Source organism: Ammospiza nelsoni, chromosome 6, assembly GCF_027579445.1.
Source record: "Ammospiza nelsoni isolate bAmmNel1 chromosome 6, bAmmNel1.pri, whole genome shotgun sequence".
NCBI lineage: Eukaryota > Metazoa > Chordata > Aves > Passeriformes > Passerellidae > Ammospiza > Ammospiza nelsoni.
The window spans coordinates 39,721,462-39,739,649 of record NC_080638.1 but is presented as its reverse complement, the minus strand read 5'-3'; the positions used below and the strand labels follow the sequence as shown (position 1 = coordinate 39,739,649).

Genomic DNA, 18,188 nt, shown 5'->3' with positions numbered 1-18,188 from the left:
TTTTTACAAAGACAATTACCAATATCTTGATATATTACAAGACTTTGGCTCTTCAGCATTTCTCACAAGTGCTGAAATACACCAGCTTAAAAATGGGATTTAGAGAAGAATTCCTGGTTTAGTTTCATTAGCATTACTAGCCATTAAAATTCAAGCTCTCAGCAACTGAAGAGAGTCTGTGCAGGCAAAGATAATTCTTTAAGGTGCAGTCCTGTACTTGGTTTCATGGACTGATTAGGAGGCATCTTGATTTCCCTGTAAGCTTGTAAAGTGTTAAGTCCATTGAAGTTTGAGTTTTGCTCAAATTGGGAACTTCAAAAAGTACAGACAAGCAGCTTCTCACATACTCTCTTCTTCCTGCCTTCCACTGCAGGCATGTGTCAGTTCACACACTCCACTCTACTTCTCTTCCAGCACTCAGAAATATTGTGATCTACCCCATCATCTATGTGGGCCTGCGGCTCTTAGTCACTTGCTCAATACTGTCATAAGGATTTCCTTTTTTCCATCTTTCTTTCAGATGCACAGGATTAATTGCCACTGTTAAGTTCCATTTGGCACTGTTGCACAGAATTCAGGAATGGCTTTGGTCCTGGTTGGCTGTATAGGAAGCTGCAGGTTTTTTGCTCCTCTTGCAACTTGTGCTCATCAGGAGTGTCCACATGAGTGTCAATCTTATTTGTCCTTTGTATGTCTTTACTCCTTAGGTATAAAAGGACACTACCAGATTAACTGTGTGGATAATGACTCTGACTTTCCCACAGGAACAGAGGAAGACAGCTACAAGTCTGCTGACTTTCATGAACATAGATGTTTATTTCCCACATTCAGGAGGAAAAAAAACAACACAAGTGCCATAAAATATCCTTCTTTAGTGGTTTAATTCTCTTAGGCAGTATTAGCTAGTTTAAAGAGTTGCTAGTTTGGATTAATAGTCCATAATGAGACAACTAATATTTTAACATTAAATTCTGCATCCTTTAGTATCAAGAAAACAAACATATCCCATGCAGGCAGAGATTAAATGTATTCACATCTGAAAAACAACATTTTGTAGTCACTGTTTTAAAGGCAGCACATTTAACATGCTTAGTTATTTCAGTGTCAGACTATTTCCCATTGATCTAAGACTTAAAAGCTTATTCACAAATTATCAGTTAGTTTCCTGTGATTTTTTTTAATATTCACAGAATAAAAAATTCTTTAAAAAAATGTATGGAAGGTAATAAATTCCCTGGCTGCTACACAGAGTTTTTCCAGAGCTCAGGTCAAAGTTGATGTTGTATCAGAGAATTTTAAAAAATTGAGAAAGCACATGTAAGTGACTACTCTCAAATGGTCAGGGAATAATGCAGTAAATATTAGTTACACAATCTTTCCTTTCTTCTAACCTCATCTTTCCAGTAGCTTTTGTGGTGACTGTGGAATATAGAATACTGGTACACTGTAGTTGATTTCCAGTCTAGTCAGCAAGTCTGAGCTCTTTTAGAAACCAAGTGTAACTATACTTTTGGGAAAAGGATCTTCACTTCTAAAGTTCTGTTAAAAGTGCATTTAAAAGTAAAAGAGTGTATTTATGACCTGATAAATTTTTTGGGGGTAAAGTTTCCTGGTCTTTATTTCTAGGTAAATCTCACAAACCATTGTGGCTTTATGGGAGGACTGCAAAAAAACAAAAGCACTGGATTGACCACTCCATATTTTGCTACCTCAACAGTGGAAGTCATGTTCCATGTGTCAACAAGAATGCCTTCTGATTCAGATGACTCTTTAACAAAAAAGGTAGGTGTTTCTGAATAAAGTGTTCTCTTTATAATAAACCTAGAGAAATTAGAGTCAAATAAAATCCAATAACGTTTTTAAAAAATCCAACAAAACAACAAAACACCATAAAATATCATAACATCTTTACCTGCTAAGTTGGTATATTTTCTGCCAATTTCTAATTTTTCCATACTGGTGATTTTTCTGATCATTGGAATTGTTGGCAAGAGCATATGAAAAGTGCAGGAAAGTAATGGTGCAGAAGAAAAAATATTACATCTGAATGATCTTAGTACTTTTGAAACCTTAGATGCCAATTAAGAAATGTGTGGTGAGTGCTTTCTGAGATGACTTTTTATTCACGTAAGGGTCATGTGCAGGGTATTAACATAATTTTCCCCTTAAAAAAAAAGTTAAAAATATGAAAACATTGTTTATTTTATCTAAGGTGTATTGTCCTGGGGGAGGCACAGGTTCTCAACAGCGATATGATCTCTTATAGCTGCATCAAGAAAAAAAATGCTTTTCTGTATTGGTATTTTTTTTCTTTAGAATTTAATAAATTCCGCATTAGTGATAATAAGTTACAGTCTCGAACATGTGTCCTACTATAAATGAACAATTAGCTATCCTCAGACTGTCCCCCCATCCTGCACACATACATCTTCAGATGTGCTAATCCATTCACTAGACACGTTAATGAGCACTGGTTGAAGTGTAATATTGGAGGAACTGAAGCTGGTTGACCTCAGCATGGACTTTAATACTTGTAATTAAATTAGATGGGAGACAGTTAGTAAAGAGAGAAATAGCCATGCCTCTGGCAAGCTTCAATTGTTAATGACTTCTTTTTCTTTGTGTTCAACTTGAAGAAAAAATATTATTGTTCTTATTATAGACTAACTATGAAATCTAACTTCTCACTGTTCCATCTCAGGTTGGTTTGGTGGGATTTTTTAATTAAAAATGCTTTTGCTTGTGTGCCTATTATGCTGCATCCTTTCTGTTCTTTATTTCCTGAAGTAGAGTCAGGGTAATACTAAGGTTGTTAAATGATTTATAGAAGTGATTAATAGCAAAAATAACTCATTTTAAAATTGCTACTGTTGCTACTGTTTTAGTATAGAACAATGTGGGGGGAGTCTGTTTAAGTTGACTGGCTTCTTTATTTTTTAAACATAAACCTGGTTTTATAAAACACAGCTTGTAATTAACCTTACAATGTTTGTTTATAATCTGTTTGAATTAGATCATTACAAAGTGGTGAAAAGGGGGAAGATGGGTCAAAAATAGTTAATAATGAAGATTAATTAATAGTGAATAATTTGAAAATGCTGTGGACTTCAGCTGAACACAGAAGCAAGATCTCATGTCTGTTTCCAGGAGCATGTCATGAAGGAGTTCAAAGAATGACCAACAAAGGCATTGGCAAAAGCAGGTGTAATATTCAAGTAAAAGTATGACACTGTTCATTGGCAAGGTTCAGTCTACTGCTGATGGATTCTTAAAGCTCACAGAGAAAAGTCAGACTAAAATATAAAATCAATCAATCAGTCTAAAATCAACGAAGTATGGTCTGTGAGGAGGCAGGGATGAAAAAAGGGTAAGGATGGGAAAGGGTAAGGATAAAAATCAATGAGGAAGATCCTCCCAGTGAGTCACAAGGTTCAGAGTGGATCCCCTTGCCAAACTCAGCCCCAGACTTGAGCAACAGTTTAGGCTTAAAACTTTTTCCAGCATGTAAACTTAACAGCACTTAACATCAATAGCTTAATTTAAACAATTTAACAAAAGGTTCTATAGAATTTACTATAGCCCAAGAGAGCTCACCTGTAGGCCTAACTTACTTAGACATATAAAATACTTAATCTGAGGGCAACATTCATAGTACAGTTGTTGTGGCACATTTACACTTGCATGCACACATATCTAAAGGAGTATGTATGAGGTATATGCCTTGTAAAAAATTCTCCTTGAGTTCAGTGAACCACTCATGTCAGATGCGTTTGCATCTTCTCATCAAGTGAAGGGGTTGGTCCTTGAGCAGCAGGAGTATCAGCCCAGGCTCCATTGGTGGCATTTGGCAGCAATCCTTGAGAGTTTGCTGCCTCTGCAGGGTGTCCCACTCGGAGATTGCTGGCTGCAGCCGGCAGAGCTCAAATGGTCTCACTTCCAACCCTGTTTGTAGGGCTGCAAGAGTTGAATTTAGTCACAGGAATTTTCCATTCTATCCACAGTTGGGGTTGGTAACTTTCTTTGACAGTTTAATTACAACTTTGATTACCAGTTCTACTGGACTGTTATTCGTGCAAGAAAAAGAACCTTCCAAGGTTGTTCATTAAAAAAGAGGATCTCATTAGATAGCACAAGCTCCTGGGACCAGGCAGTGTTTCTGATACACCAAAGAGGAGCTTAGCCCATGTGCTGTTTGTCAAGGCCAATGCCTAACAAGCTTTTCTAAGGCCAAGGGGGCAGAGAGGGATACACCACCCCAGAGCACCCTCCATCTACATAGAGCTGTTCTTGCCAGGCAAGGTTCAGGGCTGGTCCAGCCTTCCTGTGACTCAGCTTGTGAAAATTGTGTCAACTGGGCTTCTTCACAATTCCACCTTGCTCCAAACCTGTTTCTCTCCTGCTTTACCAACAGTCTCACTCATCAGTGATTTGGAATATTTGAAGTCTGTATGGATATTTAGAGTATATCAATAGATTGAGATTGTATTCGTGGCTCAGATACTGTTGACTGTTAAATCAAGCTGCTTTATTTCTCTGTGGGTTTCTTTCCTGTTCTTCCTCAGTGTGTTGATTTTATTCTTTTTCAGCATATTTTCCCAAGAACAGAGGCTTGTGAGCCTCCATCTCTGTTTCTTCTCCCTTCCCTAACAGTTTTTGGCCCATTCCAATCAAATCTAATAATGTTTAAAAGCTGTTCATTTTGTGTATGTTTAATGATGATATTATAACTAAAGCAGATAGAGTAGTAAGACTTTTAGTGCTCCCACTTAGCAAGTAAAGACTTTGTGGGAAGTATTAGATATCAGGGACCCAGCAGCAAAGAGAGATGTTAAGAAATTCATCCTAAACTTGAAAGAAACATCAGCTGAAGTTTACATCTTGGGATAAATCAGCAAGTGCTACCAAGAGACATGAGTAGGAAAACAGTCTTAATTCATTTACTATTTCTGCAACTATTTATGGTGCTTGGACTGAACATATCAGCAAAAGGATTGTGAAATCAGCTCACACACACTATCAAAATTATTTGAGAGCCATGTGAGTGCTAACATGATCTGTTTGTGACCTTCAGAGAAACTTGGGATTTGAGCTTCTCTACAGGTCTTTCATGGGATTTTTGTCTGTTTTATTCAATGGGAGAAAAACAAGCAAACTTGCAGTAGTTGTCTTCAAATGGCTGCTCATTTTTATATTGTAAATGTGCCTAGAGGTACATGATAGGTTCATCTTATAAATGGAAACTAAATTAAATTAAAACAAAACTTCTTCCTGCCAGTTGAGCCACTGTAAAATCAAGATTCTGCTGTTTCAGGGGCTAAGCCATTTTAAAAACGATTTTCCATCAGTCTTAGAGAGTAGTAAATTAAACTTTTAAGTGTCTTGATACCTCTGAAGCATTTGTTTCTGAGTATATGAGCAAGAGCAAAAAAAGACATGAATTCAAGAACCAATAAAAAACTTCTGATTGTGTAATGGAACTTAAGATTGAAATTCATACATAAAATAACGATTTAATTTGCAAATACAAAATTAAAAGTCTAATGCTGATAATGCAATCCATTCTGGTTTTGTTACAATTAAAGGTTAGAGTAAAAAGTATTTACAATAACCTTACAAGAACAAGCTTGCAGAGAATATGAGAACTAAATAATGTGAACACTCAATTCACAGAATGAGAAAGGTTGTAGAGACACATAAATGAGCTATCACCAGTCTAGTTCCTCCTTCCTTAGGAAAAACTTCCTAAAGGAGTGAAGGCATTGCAAGTGAGAATTTTATACACACAGTATATAAATAAAAAGTAGTCATGTTGTTAGTGGTTAGAATACTAATCAATCTTGAGCTTTTGGTATATTACACAATTCTAAGTTGTGCATGACATGATCATAACCACATAAAATCATTACAGCTCCCAGAACTTATAGTTTTTCTTATTGTATCGCTAACATGTATTGGGAACTTGAAGGTTTATAGATGTGAATTATTAGAACAGTATTTTTTTCAGTTACATTTAGATACACATATTGCAAAAAACCCAAACCAAACAAAATCCCTAACACACCATAGTTATTGAGACAAAGTTTTGTGAAATATTCATCTAGAAGGTGCATGCACTGTAGGCAGTAGTGCTGTTAAAATTAAATGGACAAAAGTAGCTGCATAAAGCCATTATTTCATATATCTTTGCTCCTTTTGTTCTTTTTGTAATAAACACTTCAATTTTTGAGAAGAAAAAAGTTGAGGCTAGCTCTTCTATCAGAAGAAAATATAATAGCTTTTTTCTGCCTCCTTTAGGTAAGTGGGTATTAGAAATTACAGTAATTTTGGCAAGAGTTCAAGGGTTAATGTAACAGATAAATAAAAGGAATTTTCAGTAAATTGAGCCCTGCATTATTTCACTTGTCTTGCCTTTCCAAACCTAATTCATTTAATTTTAAAAAGTAAATACTTAAATTCTTCCTGACAGTGTGCTTTGCTTTTACTATCGTTTATTACTTCAATTATACTTGGTATCACTTAGAACAATCTGCCATTTGGAAATTTCAGTATAGCCTGCAGCTTAGTTTAAAGTCTGGCTGCTATTGTAACATGTACAGCATATGACACTAATGTATCAAAATTAGATTTGATCATCCCTCCTGGTTATATTTATTTCACGTTTCTTTTGTATTCAGTTAACATAAATGTATTAGGAGAGCTGACACATGATGATGGTTATAGAGTAAGAATATTTTAAAGTATTTTGAGTTAAATTTGAAATTTCAGGTAACCTAACAGTCAGTCATTTTTATATATTTGTTCTAATGGAGTAGAGTTTCAAAGCAAGCCTTAAAAAAATCTGTTTGTCTCTTTTATCTCCTCAGGGCTGTCTTCCCGACAGCTCAGGTTTAAAATGGCTATAACAGAGCTCTTAATCTCTTTCTCATTGCCACCTTTCTGGATCACCACAGATAACATGACTATTGTGCCTGTCACTTGTGCCCAATAGCCTGAAATCATCTTTAATTTGGTCCACTTTCTGGATTCTTACATTCATTCTGTGCTTACAACTCTTCTTTTTCCCACCTAGCGTTTCTTCCAACATAGACTTTCCATGCACAAAATTAAAATTTATTCTCTATATGATAAACTGTTGTTTTGATTGCTGAACCTTCCTTTCTCTGGTCTTGATACTGTCATTCTTGAAGAATACTGGTATAAACAACATTTTTCTAATCTTTAACACCTTTTTACATTTGTAAAACAGCTGCTTTGCATTTGTCCATCTCCATGTTTGTGTCATGTCTTATGCTTAGATAATAACTCTCTAGGGCAGTGTGATCTGCATTTAGAGTTGTTAGAATACTGGTGTGTAAACTAGAATTCCAGGTGTTTCCAGTGTATCACCAGCTTAAAGTATAACATTATTCTAGGACTTTTTTATTATTTCTATTATTGCAGTGACTTATGTCTCTGGTACTTTGTTAGGCTTACTGTGATGTAAGCACATAAGAACCTGTAAATTCAGGAAAACAAGGTCAGGAAATAAGTGTGAAGACAACTGGTGGTGAGTTTGGAATAACCATTAAAACAGAATTCAGTCTTGACAGCTGTCCATTCTGTGTGCACCATTTTGTTAGATCACACTGGGACCACACCTTCTTGGGAAATCATGTTTTTTTCTGTCCTTAAAGTTTCAATGAGCAGAGGTAGTTGTAGCTCAGTATCTTGTGTCCAGGGCACTGAATTCAGTGAAGCAACCAATTAAATACAAAGAAATAAAGAATCCAGATTAAAGTTGAAAGAGGTCAGTCTCTGGTTCTCCTGTGGCATAATAATTACAGTGAATGATAGATTCTCAAAATGTTTGCTCTGCTTGCAGGAGATCTAGGTTGTTTAGCACTGCTGGATTTCAAGGTTCTCAAATGAAAAATTGAGAAGAAATCTAAAATTCTTCTTTCTAAAAGGTTTATGCAAAACCTAGCAGATGAAATAAGCCAGGAAAGCTTTTCAAGTCAATTTCAGGTATCAGATCTCTTCCATGAATCAAGTGTTGTTGATGAGTCAAGTTACCACCATTTGTGCTTTTTCAGAAGCTTTTCTTGCTGACCAAGGTGAGGACATCTGAAAGAAGCCATAAGGAGCACTGTGTTAGTAGTGTCAGAGCTTCTTCTGAAAAAACCCTTGTTTTCTTGTCTATTATTTTTGTCAGACATCTGACCACCTATAATAGAAACAAGGTTTTGATCCTGAGTACTTCTCTTTTTGTTATATAGCACCGTTCATACTTTACAGCATCATCCACCTACTTACATCCTCTGATTTTGACTCTTAATCCATTACATGTCACAGAGATGCCATTCTACATTTTACTCAAACTGGGTCATTGCCAGACCATTCTTGACAGTAATCATGAGGTGAAATACATTTGACAGGACTTGGAACTCTGAAATAATCTGATACATTTTTCTTTTCCTCTGAAGAAGTTTCTGCTTTCAGCCTGGAATGTATTCTCACACATATATTTAAGCAAACTTTGAAATTGGAAAGAAAGGTCGCTGATAGCTTCAGTATACTTGGCATCCAAAAATATGTGTCCTTTGTCAGTAATCCTGCTGAAATAACCACACAATACACTTTTATCACAGCAAAATCTGTTTCAGTCTAATGTGAAAACATGCATCAGGAGTGATGCTCCATCTGGGTAACTTTCATAGAAGTGCAAGAACTTGTATCCTGTCTGATTAACTGCAGGTGTCAGTATCTCAGGTACAGGGGCAACCTTTGACAAATGAAATTCAGAGGCAGTGATGCCCTCAAGAAGCTGCAGTATCTAAACTCTGTATGTTTTGGATTTTAAAGCTGTTTATTTGGCATATACACTGTCACCATCACTTGTTTCTAACAGTCTGTGAGTTTATTGTTTCTGAGTCTAAGGTGGCAAGTAAAGGAGGAAAAATTCTTTTAGTAAATAGTTTGGTCTTGCTGAATTATCAGTGGTGCAGTGCAGTGATGGTGTATCAGCTCCAGTTCTGCTTTTTGGCAGTTGGTTCAATGAGTTCAGTCAGTGCTCCAGATGGCCATCCTTCAATCTAGGATCGTGTGGGTTTTTTACATTCCACAACACTTCATGTCCAAACTGATTTTCCTCATGCTTTCTCTTTGGCTGGGCAGCCTCATTCTCCCTGAGCTTTTCACTTCCTTCCAAGCCTGTCAGTCCCCGATACCTTATCATTGTCATGTTTCAACAGTCACTTCGCTAAGGAAGCAAAATGGGAATTTTTTTTTTAATCTGAGGTGCAATTCCTTACTGACTTCTCTGGTGATGTAGCCAGTTTAAGATGTGACAACCCTGCTTTCCACTCCTGTCATGCTTCAAAAAAAGATGCCATCAAGTTGTTTTCTTGGGCTATGAGACCAGTACAATGAAATGGGCTGAATTTAAAACAAAAACCTGGCATATATTGGATCATGTTTGTGATCCATTAAAAAAATTATCTCATGCCTGAAGAGAGAAGTTGGTTAACTGTGACCAAAGAAGAGGAGGCCAAGGATAATGATTTATTAGACAGTGATGCTAGAAGAGACTGAAATGAAGCTGAGCCTTGTATAAACTTAGAAGATAGAACTCTGCCCTGATGATAATCAATGGAAGGGGCTGTTCTGGTGCCACAGTGCAAGGTTTCTTTAATTAATGTTTTGATGCAAAACTCAAAGGTAAGAAGGAGAAGTTGCCTTTCTGGGGATTTTGGAGGGGTTAAAGGGTTCTTTGTTGTGTATTTTGGAGTTTATCTTATCAAGTCCTCCAAGCTATAGCCAGGAAAGGAAAAACAACTAAGTGTGTTTCTTGTCACTCTCTTACTGCTCTTATTGATTATTGCTTTCTATAACTACATGAAAGGATGTGGAGGTGAGTCTGCTCTCCCAAGTAACACGAGACAGGACAAGGAAGTGGCCTCAAGTTACACTAGGGGCAGTTTAGGCTGGATATTAGGAAAAACTTCTAACAGAAAGAGTTGTCAAGCATTGGAACAGGTTACCCAGGGAAGTGGTGGCGTTGTCATCCCTAAAGGTACTTAAAAGATGTGTAGATGTGGTGCTTAGTGACATGATTTAGTGATGGACTTGGCAGTGTTAGGTTAACAGATCATCTTGATGATCTTGGAGGTCTTTTCCAGCCTAAATGATTCTATGATTCTAAGGTAGGAGAGGGTCAGTTTTGCAATTAATTGTCTTTTATGGTGTTTGTCATAATAAAGTGCTATCCAGGGGTCCTTCAACTGCTGTTTGTTCCTTCAGCCATTCATGTTGCTGTCTGGCTTTATTCTAACCCAATAAAATAAAGCTCAGTGTAGTGAATGTTGATATAACGAGTTCTTTTGCTGGGTTGGGTTTAAGTGTTGGTGCAGGAGTGTCCCCAGATAAGTGTTGTTCAAAGTAATTCAGCCATCTACCCAAGAGGCAAGAACAGCTGGCTTCAAAGGCACCACAGCCATTTTAGAGTAGATGTATGTACAGTCTGGTCCAGACAAAACAAATTACTTGTTGAGCATCAAAGAAGAGATAGGGTATTGAAGCCACCTGTCCTTTGCCCAGTACAACACTGAGGAAAATCCTTTTTTTTAATAGAAATATAACCCTGTTCTTCAGTCTGATACCATTTAAAGCTAACAGAGAAGAGCAGAGACACCTTCTTTTTATCTTTTTTTTCTCCTTTTTTTGCCTTTTTTTTGCCTTTTTTTTTTGAGTCTGCTACTGACAACTGGTGTAGGCCTTCAGATAAGACAAAAGTAGCATTCCAGGAGGTTTTGTAAAATAAAGAAGTGAATAATTGCAATTAAATTTCTCTGAAGACTGTGCATGTGTTTTGCTTTTATTTAAAGTGCAGTTGTGTTTTGAAAGTGCTATGGCAAATTATTGCTTTTTTATGTAGAATAGCTTCTTGTACCTGCTCAGAGTGGTGTTTGGATGTTACGTGTTAAACAGTGCAGTCCTTTGAATAACATCAAGGTGATTGTTTAACAAGTTCCACGCACCTAAAGCTGTGGAAACAAGTTGAGAACAAGGGTGAAGGCAATTGTCAATAACTGGTGATGCACTAGGAGATAAAAAAGATATTTCAGTTTGAATTTTGAGAAATAACTCCTACTGGAAAGAGTCTCACATTTAATAATATGAATGTATTTGATCAGTATACGTAAATCCTCTCTACATGATGTGAACATTTGGTATCAGAAGATAATGTTTATCAGGAGGAGTGTTTTGGTTCTTCGATCAGATAATTCCAGAGTGTTCAAGGAATTCCTTAATCTGTTTATATGATTACATCTGATGATACAGCATGGATTTTGAGGAACCCATTCAGCCATTCTGAGCCAGACCAAGAACCATTTTGTAGTTTGTAGGGGAGCAGGGTGTTATTTTTACAAAGGTGTCCTGGTTTCATGGAAAATGAGCATTTATCTTAGTTATTCTGGGAGCTATGGAGAATGCAGTAGCTATTCTCCTTTAAAAGCTTTTTGGTTGTAGTAGGCAGTTTGGAATTTGGCTAGAATGATGAGGTTAACTACTCAGATATGTATTTTTAAACACATCTCTATTCATATACTGTAGAAGTTCATACAGAATTTACTAATTTTCTCCCAGTCTGTGATGGCAGTCTTGAACACGTTAGTAGATCGGGTTGAACTGCTCTGCATTCTTGAAAAATTATCAACAAAATATTAGCTTCCAGTAGGAAACAGATATTCATATATCTGTTAATTTAAATAGAAATTACCACCAATTTATAAAAATGTATAGCACAAACCAGTCAACTGATACACTGAAATTGTAAAATAACTGTTGTGTAATTTGGTTATTTTACTAATTTTTCTTCACTTTTTTTTAGTGGGTTTGTCTTTTTAAATATGTACCTTTAATATAGCTGTATGGCTATAGGATATTAATTAAGAATGTTCAAACTGATGGCATTTTATCTCTGATTTTCCAGCTTAGACATTTAGGAAATGATGAAGTACACATTGTCTGGTCAGAACATACTCGAGATTATAGAAGAGGAATAATTCCAACAGAATTTGGTGATGTTCTTATAGTTATCTATCCCATGAAAAACCATATGTTCAGCATCCAGATCATGAAAAAGCCTGAGGTAAGGGTTTGTTTTCTTTTGTGTTTCCTTCATGTGTTTAACATGAACTGAGTTTTGTTTAGAATCTGAGGTTTGGGTTTAGAATCAACCTTAATTGATCCAACAAGGTGATGTCTTAAGCATGGACAGTTGCAGTGGTGGTTGGAGGGAAAAGGGAGATCTCAGTGAGTACAGTGCACAGTAAAATAAGTAATTTGAAATTGCAAAGGCCTGATGCTGTAAAGTGTACCTGCTAACAACATAGTCTGGAAACAAAGCTAGAATATTCTGCATAGTAATTTAAATATTACAGTAAACTTGTTGAACTTTTTGTATGTTATGTATCAAATTTGTATGTTATGTATCAAACTTGATGCATAACCGAGGTTGTTGAATAATGGCCTGTTCTGACTTCCTCCATCCATGTCATATTCCCCTTTTTTCCTCTCAAACCTATTTTTTTACTTTCTTCGTATCTCCACACAAGAATTTGGAGATTAATTCAGTAAAGCAAGGCCACTCAGCCCTTAGGCATGAGAACACACATTCTTTCTAATGACTGTTTCTCAAATGTCAGTGCTGGCCCTGTTCATAAAGCAATGGTTTAGGGTTGTGAACACTAAACTGACTGAGTAAAAGTAGTCATGAGTATTTGCACTACCTAACTTCTGTGTGTGATGTCACTTGCCATGAATTCCTACACTTTATTAAAATTATTATTACAAGCACTCGTATTAATGAATGAGGTATGGCAGAAATAGGATTACCTCATTATGATGATTTCCTCTATCTATTGATAGGCATGAAATAATAATCAGTCTTGTTACTGTTGGATTACTTCTATTGTTAACTAATAAGTATATTCTTTCTTTTACTATTTTAAATACAAATAGTTCTATTATTGGGAGCATGCTGGTTAAGAAGAAAAGCAAAAACTGCTGAAAACAGGGATTGTTGTTAGTCCAAAAAGAAGTCCTTGTGTGTGAAAAAAGTGCCTTCCATAAGATTTCAGTTTCTCAAAACTACAGTAAATGACTAATGGCAAAGATAACACAGGGATCTACAATTCTTTTGCAGCATTTGTTTCCTTTTAGCAGGAAGAATATTTAGTGTACACTCTGCTCCCTTTGCTGAGCTGATGCACAAACTTTGCTGCTTTTCTCCTGCTTTATGCCAGCAGCTTCAGAACTTTATTCACATGTACAGGAAATTAAGATACTTAATACTGAGTGGGTTTTTTGTTTTGTTTTAATTGCAAAATGATGATGGATTAGAGATATATGTAATGCCAAAACATAAGATCTATCTGTTCTGTTCACCTTTTGGGGGCTACCTATACTAAATATTGAGGTTTTCTTTTGATCTCACAAATAAGGTTTTACACTTAGGCTCCAAAGAGGCAAAACTTCCACCACAGATTTCTTCTGTAAAGGACTTACAGTGTTTTAGTTCAGATAATATAGAAAGGAAGAAGAACAGAAGAAAAAAAATAGAAGATGAGGGTCAATACACCAGTAACTGTATGCCACTTTCACCCTGGGTTGATCCTTATAGACATGTTAATAACTGGAGCCATGATAAAAAATGTTTTAGATTTTGAGTAATTATTTCTTTTGCTTCTTGCCATTTATAATATTATCATCTAGCCTATCAACCTCATAAACATTATATGCATGACTGTTCCTAGGATTTTTGCAGCAAATGCTGGAAATGATCTTTGATGAGACATTCAAATAGTTACTTAATTTTTTTCAAATGCTGTGTTATCTGTTGCCAAGGATATCAGGCAGTTATATGGCTGTATATTTCCACAAGAGAAAAGGTCTGACTTGCAACACAATAACTGGTTTGATTATCTAGCAATGAGGAGGGAAAAAGACATATATTTGAGTGCTCTATTGTTAATGTTGATTGCTAATTGTTATAGCTACGATCTTGTCTTGCTTTATGTTGAACTTCTTAATTTTTTATTCAGGTTCCATTTTTTGGTCCACTCTTTGATGGTGCTATTGTGAATGGAAAGATTCTGCCTATTATGGTTCGTGCAACAGCTATAAATGCAAGCCGTGCATTGAAATCATTAATCCCATTATACCAAAACTTGTATCCTTTCATTCAAAAGGTTTCCAAGGCATATACATTCCCTTGCAGTTCTACAGATATGGTATTCATGGGGTCTTTTCTTTTTTTCAGATTATTATAGGGAATGTTTTTGGGTTTTTTAATGATGATGTTGCCTTTAGGGAACTTAAAACCCATAGAAGAGCATTCAGATGAAGACCAGCATTTTTAAATTAAATAAACAATAGATTAAGTGCTGAAATTTTGCCTGTTTCTAATGTTTTGAAGCATGGACTTGTCATTTTTTGTTAACAAAGTTATTTTAATGACCATTTTGTGAATAGTCTTTCTAAAATAGCAACATCATGATGCTAATAATCTTTCTTTCCTTAAGATATTAAGTAATTATCCAGTATAAGTGTGACTTAGTTTTAATTTCTAGTTCAAAGAATGATGCTTTCCTTCAATCTGAGAAGTTTATGAAACTTTCATCATACAGATTTTGTTATTCAGCTCAGAACACAAAGTCAATGTCAAAATCATGTTAGTATATTTGTAAATGTGTCAGAAAAGGCAATCTCTTTTCTGGTTTTGTTGTTGGAACTGAAATTGTGTGTTTTAGAGGAACTGCTCTTGGAAGAATTGATTTATCAACCATAAATTAAAAAAACATAAGGTAAGTCAGTCACTTACATGCTTTTTCCTTACTTTAGATTGAATTGTTAGTTAAATCAACAAGTTTAAATGAACCTGTTAGTTAAATCATCAAGAAATTTCTGTATTCCATAAACTGAAAGATAAGTTTAAATTTTGATCCAAAAGATTTCTAACAAAGTTGTAACTACTAGTTCTTGTCATGTGATAGGTTGTTGCTAAAATACTGGTTTTTCTGTGACTGACTGTTAATACTTGCAGAGTTTTGGATTAGATATGATGAAATGGATTTACAGATGAATGATGGATGTGTTTTATGTGATCACATTAAGTGATGTTTGTGCCATTTCTGTAGATGACACATGTTGATTCATTGTGTTTTTGTGTTTGGAAAGGTCCGATCTTTCTGTCATTACTCAAGTAGCTTAGTCAAAGAATTTAAAATGTATTATCATTATCATCATCAACCATCAAAAGTGATGGTTTAGAGCATTATATTGATGTACAGCGATGAGCAATTGGAAAACAATTTACTTTGAGATAGTAAACTTCCAGTACCAAAAAAACCCCACAGACTTGTATGTTTAAACATCACAGAATATGAAAGGTTTATTAAATTCCTTGGACATAGCTTGCCAGCTCAATGTCTAGGAATTGGCCAGTTCCGTGGAATTGTGCACTGTATTTTTAATTCAGTTCTCCAAATTGTACTTTTTAATATGTATCAAAGCACAGCCTGTCATTTATGACATAATGTGGCCTCCATTAAAATGCTGATAATATGTCCCCTGGTGTGGTTAGCATGGTAGGTGGAAAGCATTATATGTATTTGATTTTAGATAGCATTGGCTGGTGGATTTCATGTTATCACTTGGTAAGCTTATGAGGTACCAGTTGACTGGACACTGATATTAAAGGGTGGTTTTGTTAAGTCATCAGTGGAACATTTTTTCCATCTGGCTTGGAGTATCTTATGTTTACTTCTTGGTATAACGTAATTTAAAAATTAAAATGAGGTTGTGGGAAGTTCTTTAAAACCTGTTTGCTTGGTGTGAAATTAGAAAAAAACTCTACAGACTTTCCTGGCTTGAATTAGGCTCTGGTGGAGTCAGTTGTGTCAGGAGAGAACAGCAAAAAATGCAAAACTTCAAAGTCTGGCCTAAGTCTCAGTGATATAAAAATCTCTTGATTAAAAATCAATGGACATGCTGTTGGTGTTCAAGCCATGGCCAGACTTGAGGTCAAGAAGGAATTTTCCTCATACAAGAATGGCTAAGAGTGGTGGATGTTTCCTGTAACATGGACGTGGTCTGTTATCTAGGAACATTTGAAAGTTGAATCTAATTATGTTCCTGTGATAGCAGGGAGTTGAAGACATCAAGGACTGTCTTTATTGTCTCCTGCTTTTTTTTCCTCTGGGATGTTTTAGCTATGGCTTCATCAATTCACTTCTGGCTTTTAAGTTTGTAGAGGACTAAAGGGTGTTTGGAACAGGTGTATTTTATGGTCTGTGGTTAAATAGCTTTTCTGGAGACACTACCAGCATTACTGTCTCTTGTGGAACACAGACAGGATTCACTAATCGAGGTGGCCTTTCCTTCTGTTGGAATATTGCTGGAGCACAGAAAAAGAGGGCTCAGAATGGTGAAAACAATACATTTGAAGAGGGAGGAAAAAGGGAACAAAAGTGCTATTTTTCAGAAAGTACAGAAAATGGAAAAGTGAATCTGATGGTCAAGGATTTCCAGAAGTCCAGGACCATAACAATGTCAGTGAAAGAGAATCCTGAAGTGATGTTCTTGAAACTGATCTTCATTTACTTACTTATGAATCTCTGATATACTGAGCAGTGTTAGTTTATTAGGAATTTGAATGATGGTTAATAGATATCCAGCTGAATGTGGATCTCAAGGGCACAAGAGTACTTGAGATAGTAAGTCAAAGAAAACAGATGTCAGGCACTACATTTCTTTATTAGCCCTTCTTTTTACAGTAATAGAGCATTAGAAATGGTTAATTTCAAAGCCAGCATGAGTGTACGGATGTCTCTCTCCCTGCAGGTGTGTGCTTTGTTTTCTGGTACTGTGTAATACTTGGTGAGCACTTTTTGACTTAGTAGGGAGTTAATGATATATATGTAGGCCTGGGCTTATCCATTTTTGAAGAATGTTTGTGATATCACATTGTAGATCTTGTGGTGATGGGTCACTGTAAACTCTTAATTGAACTGTGTTGATTTGCTTGTGTATGGGATGGGAAAAAATTGGCACTGAGTTTGGCCCTCCTGCTTCCAAGGAGAGCTTATCTACCCTCTGAGACAGTGCATTTTCTAAGTGCAGACCTGACTGAAAAAATCAGTTGTCATTTGCAATCAGCAGGGATATTCAGTCCTCTTCACATAACCTGATTGCAACTTTTTCCTGAATGCGCTGCTCTGTTAATGACAGTGTGCCAATGGGAGTATGTGAATGCTATAACAATGGTTGCATGGATACCAAAAATTCTGGTCATCTCCCTCTTACAGTCTTCTCCAACTTTGAGTGTGTGTTGTATGGTCTGAAGTAGCTTTCTGAGAATGTCATATTCTGTCAATCACATTCCTCTTTCTGATGTTATTTTGACCTTTCTGCTAGGATACTTAGATAGCAAAGCACTTCAAAGATTTGATTTGCTTAATGATTTGTAAAGGTTTTATCTGCTCTGTTGTTTTTTTCTTTGCTCAGAATACTGTATGTTTCCATATTGTCATGTTCTAAGATTAAAAATTTACTAAATTTATCAGCAAACATTAGTCATGCATGGCAGGTGTCCTGCTTTTTTTGATTCTTGACACACTCATTGCTGCAGCTGTGTGAAGATAATATTGCTGTTTTGGGTGGAGTTTTTGCAGTGGTGTGTGGAATTTGCTTTAGTTTCTCCTCCAAGGATTCCCTGGTCCCCCAATAATTTTTGGTAGCCTGGCTCTCTTGTATCAGTACCCCCTCAGGAACAGGTGGCATACATGCTCACAGAAGCAGGTGACAAACACAAAATACTCATGGTGTCTTGCTAATGAAGCAGCAGTAACCCCCTCTTTGTCTCATAGCTGATGTGTTTCTTCTTCTCATTGCATTTGTCTTTCTCTTAAGAAGTGCATGCTTACCTCCTGAGTATGCTCAAGCTGCACATCTGCTGGGAAAACTTCTAAAACTCATAAATGAAGGTGTAATAATGGCACTAAATGTTGAGAACAATAGTTTTCACTATGATGTAGAATAAGAAAGACAATATTTAGGGATTGTTAAATACTCTTTTTTTAGTGAATTGCATTAAAATTCTTCATATGAATAGTTTTATTCATAGCTCATGTCTCAGATCAAGCACT

At 36.0% G+C, this 18,188-nt stretch overlaps 1 protein-coding gene across 4 annotated transcripts in view; it reads left to right on the top strand.

The window, feature by feature from the left end:
• RALGAPA1 (Ral GTPase activating protein catalytic subunit alpha 1) overlaps positions 1-18,188 on the top strand; it is a 129,339-nt gene that overhangs the window by 82,363 nt on the left and 28,788 nt on the right. For all 4 annotated transcript variants that reach the window (XM_059475283.1, XM_059475282.1, XM_059475281.1 and 1 more), the window contains 3 exons: positions 1,627-1,782; positions 11,972-12,130; positions 14,085-14,212. In XM_059475283.1, the coding sequence (XP_059331266.1) occupies positions 1,627-1,782; positions 11,972-12,130; positions 14,085-14,212 (443 nt within the window). The remainder of the gene's footprint in view (positions 1-1,626; positions 1,783-11,971; positions 12,131-14,084; positions 14,213-18,188) is intronic.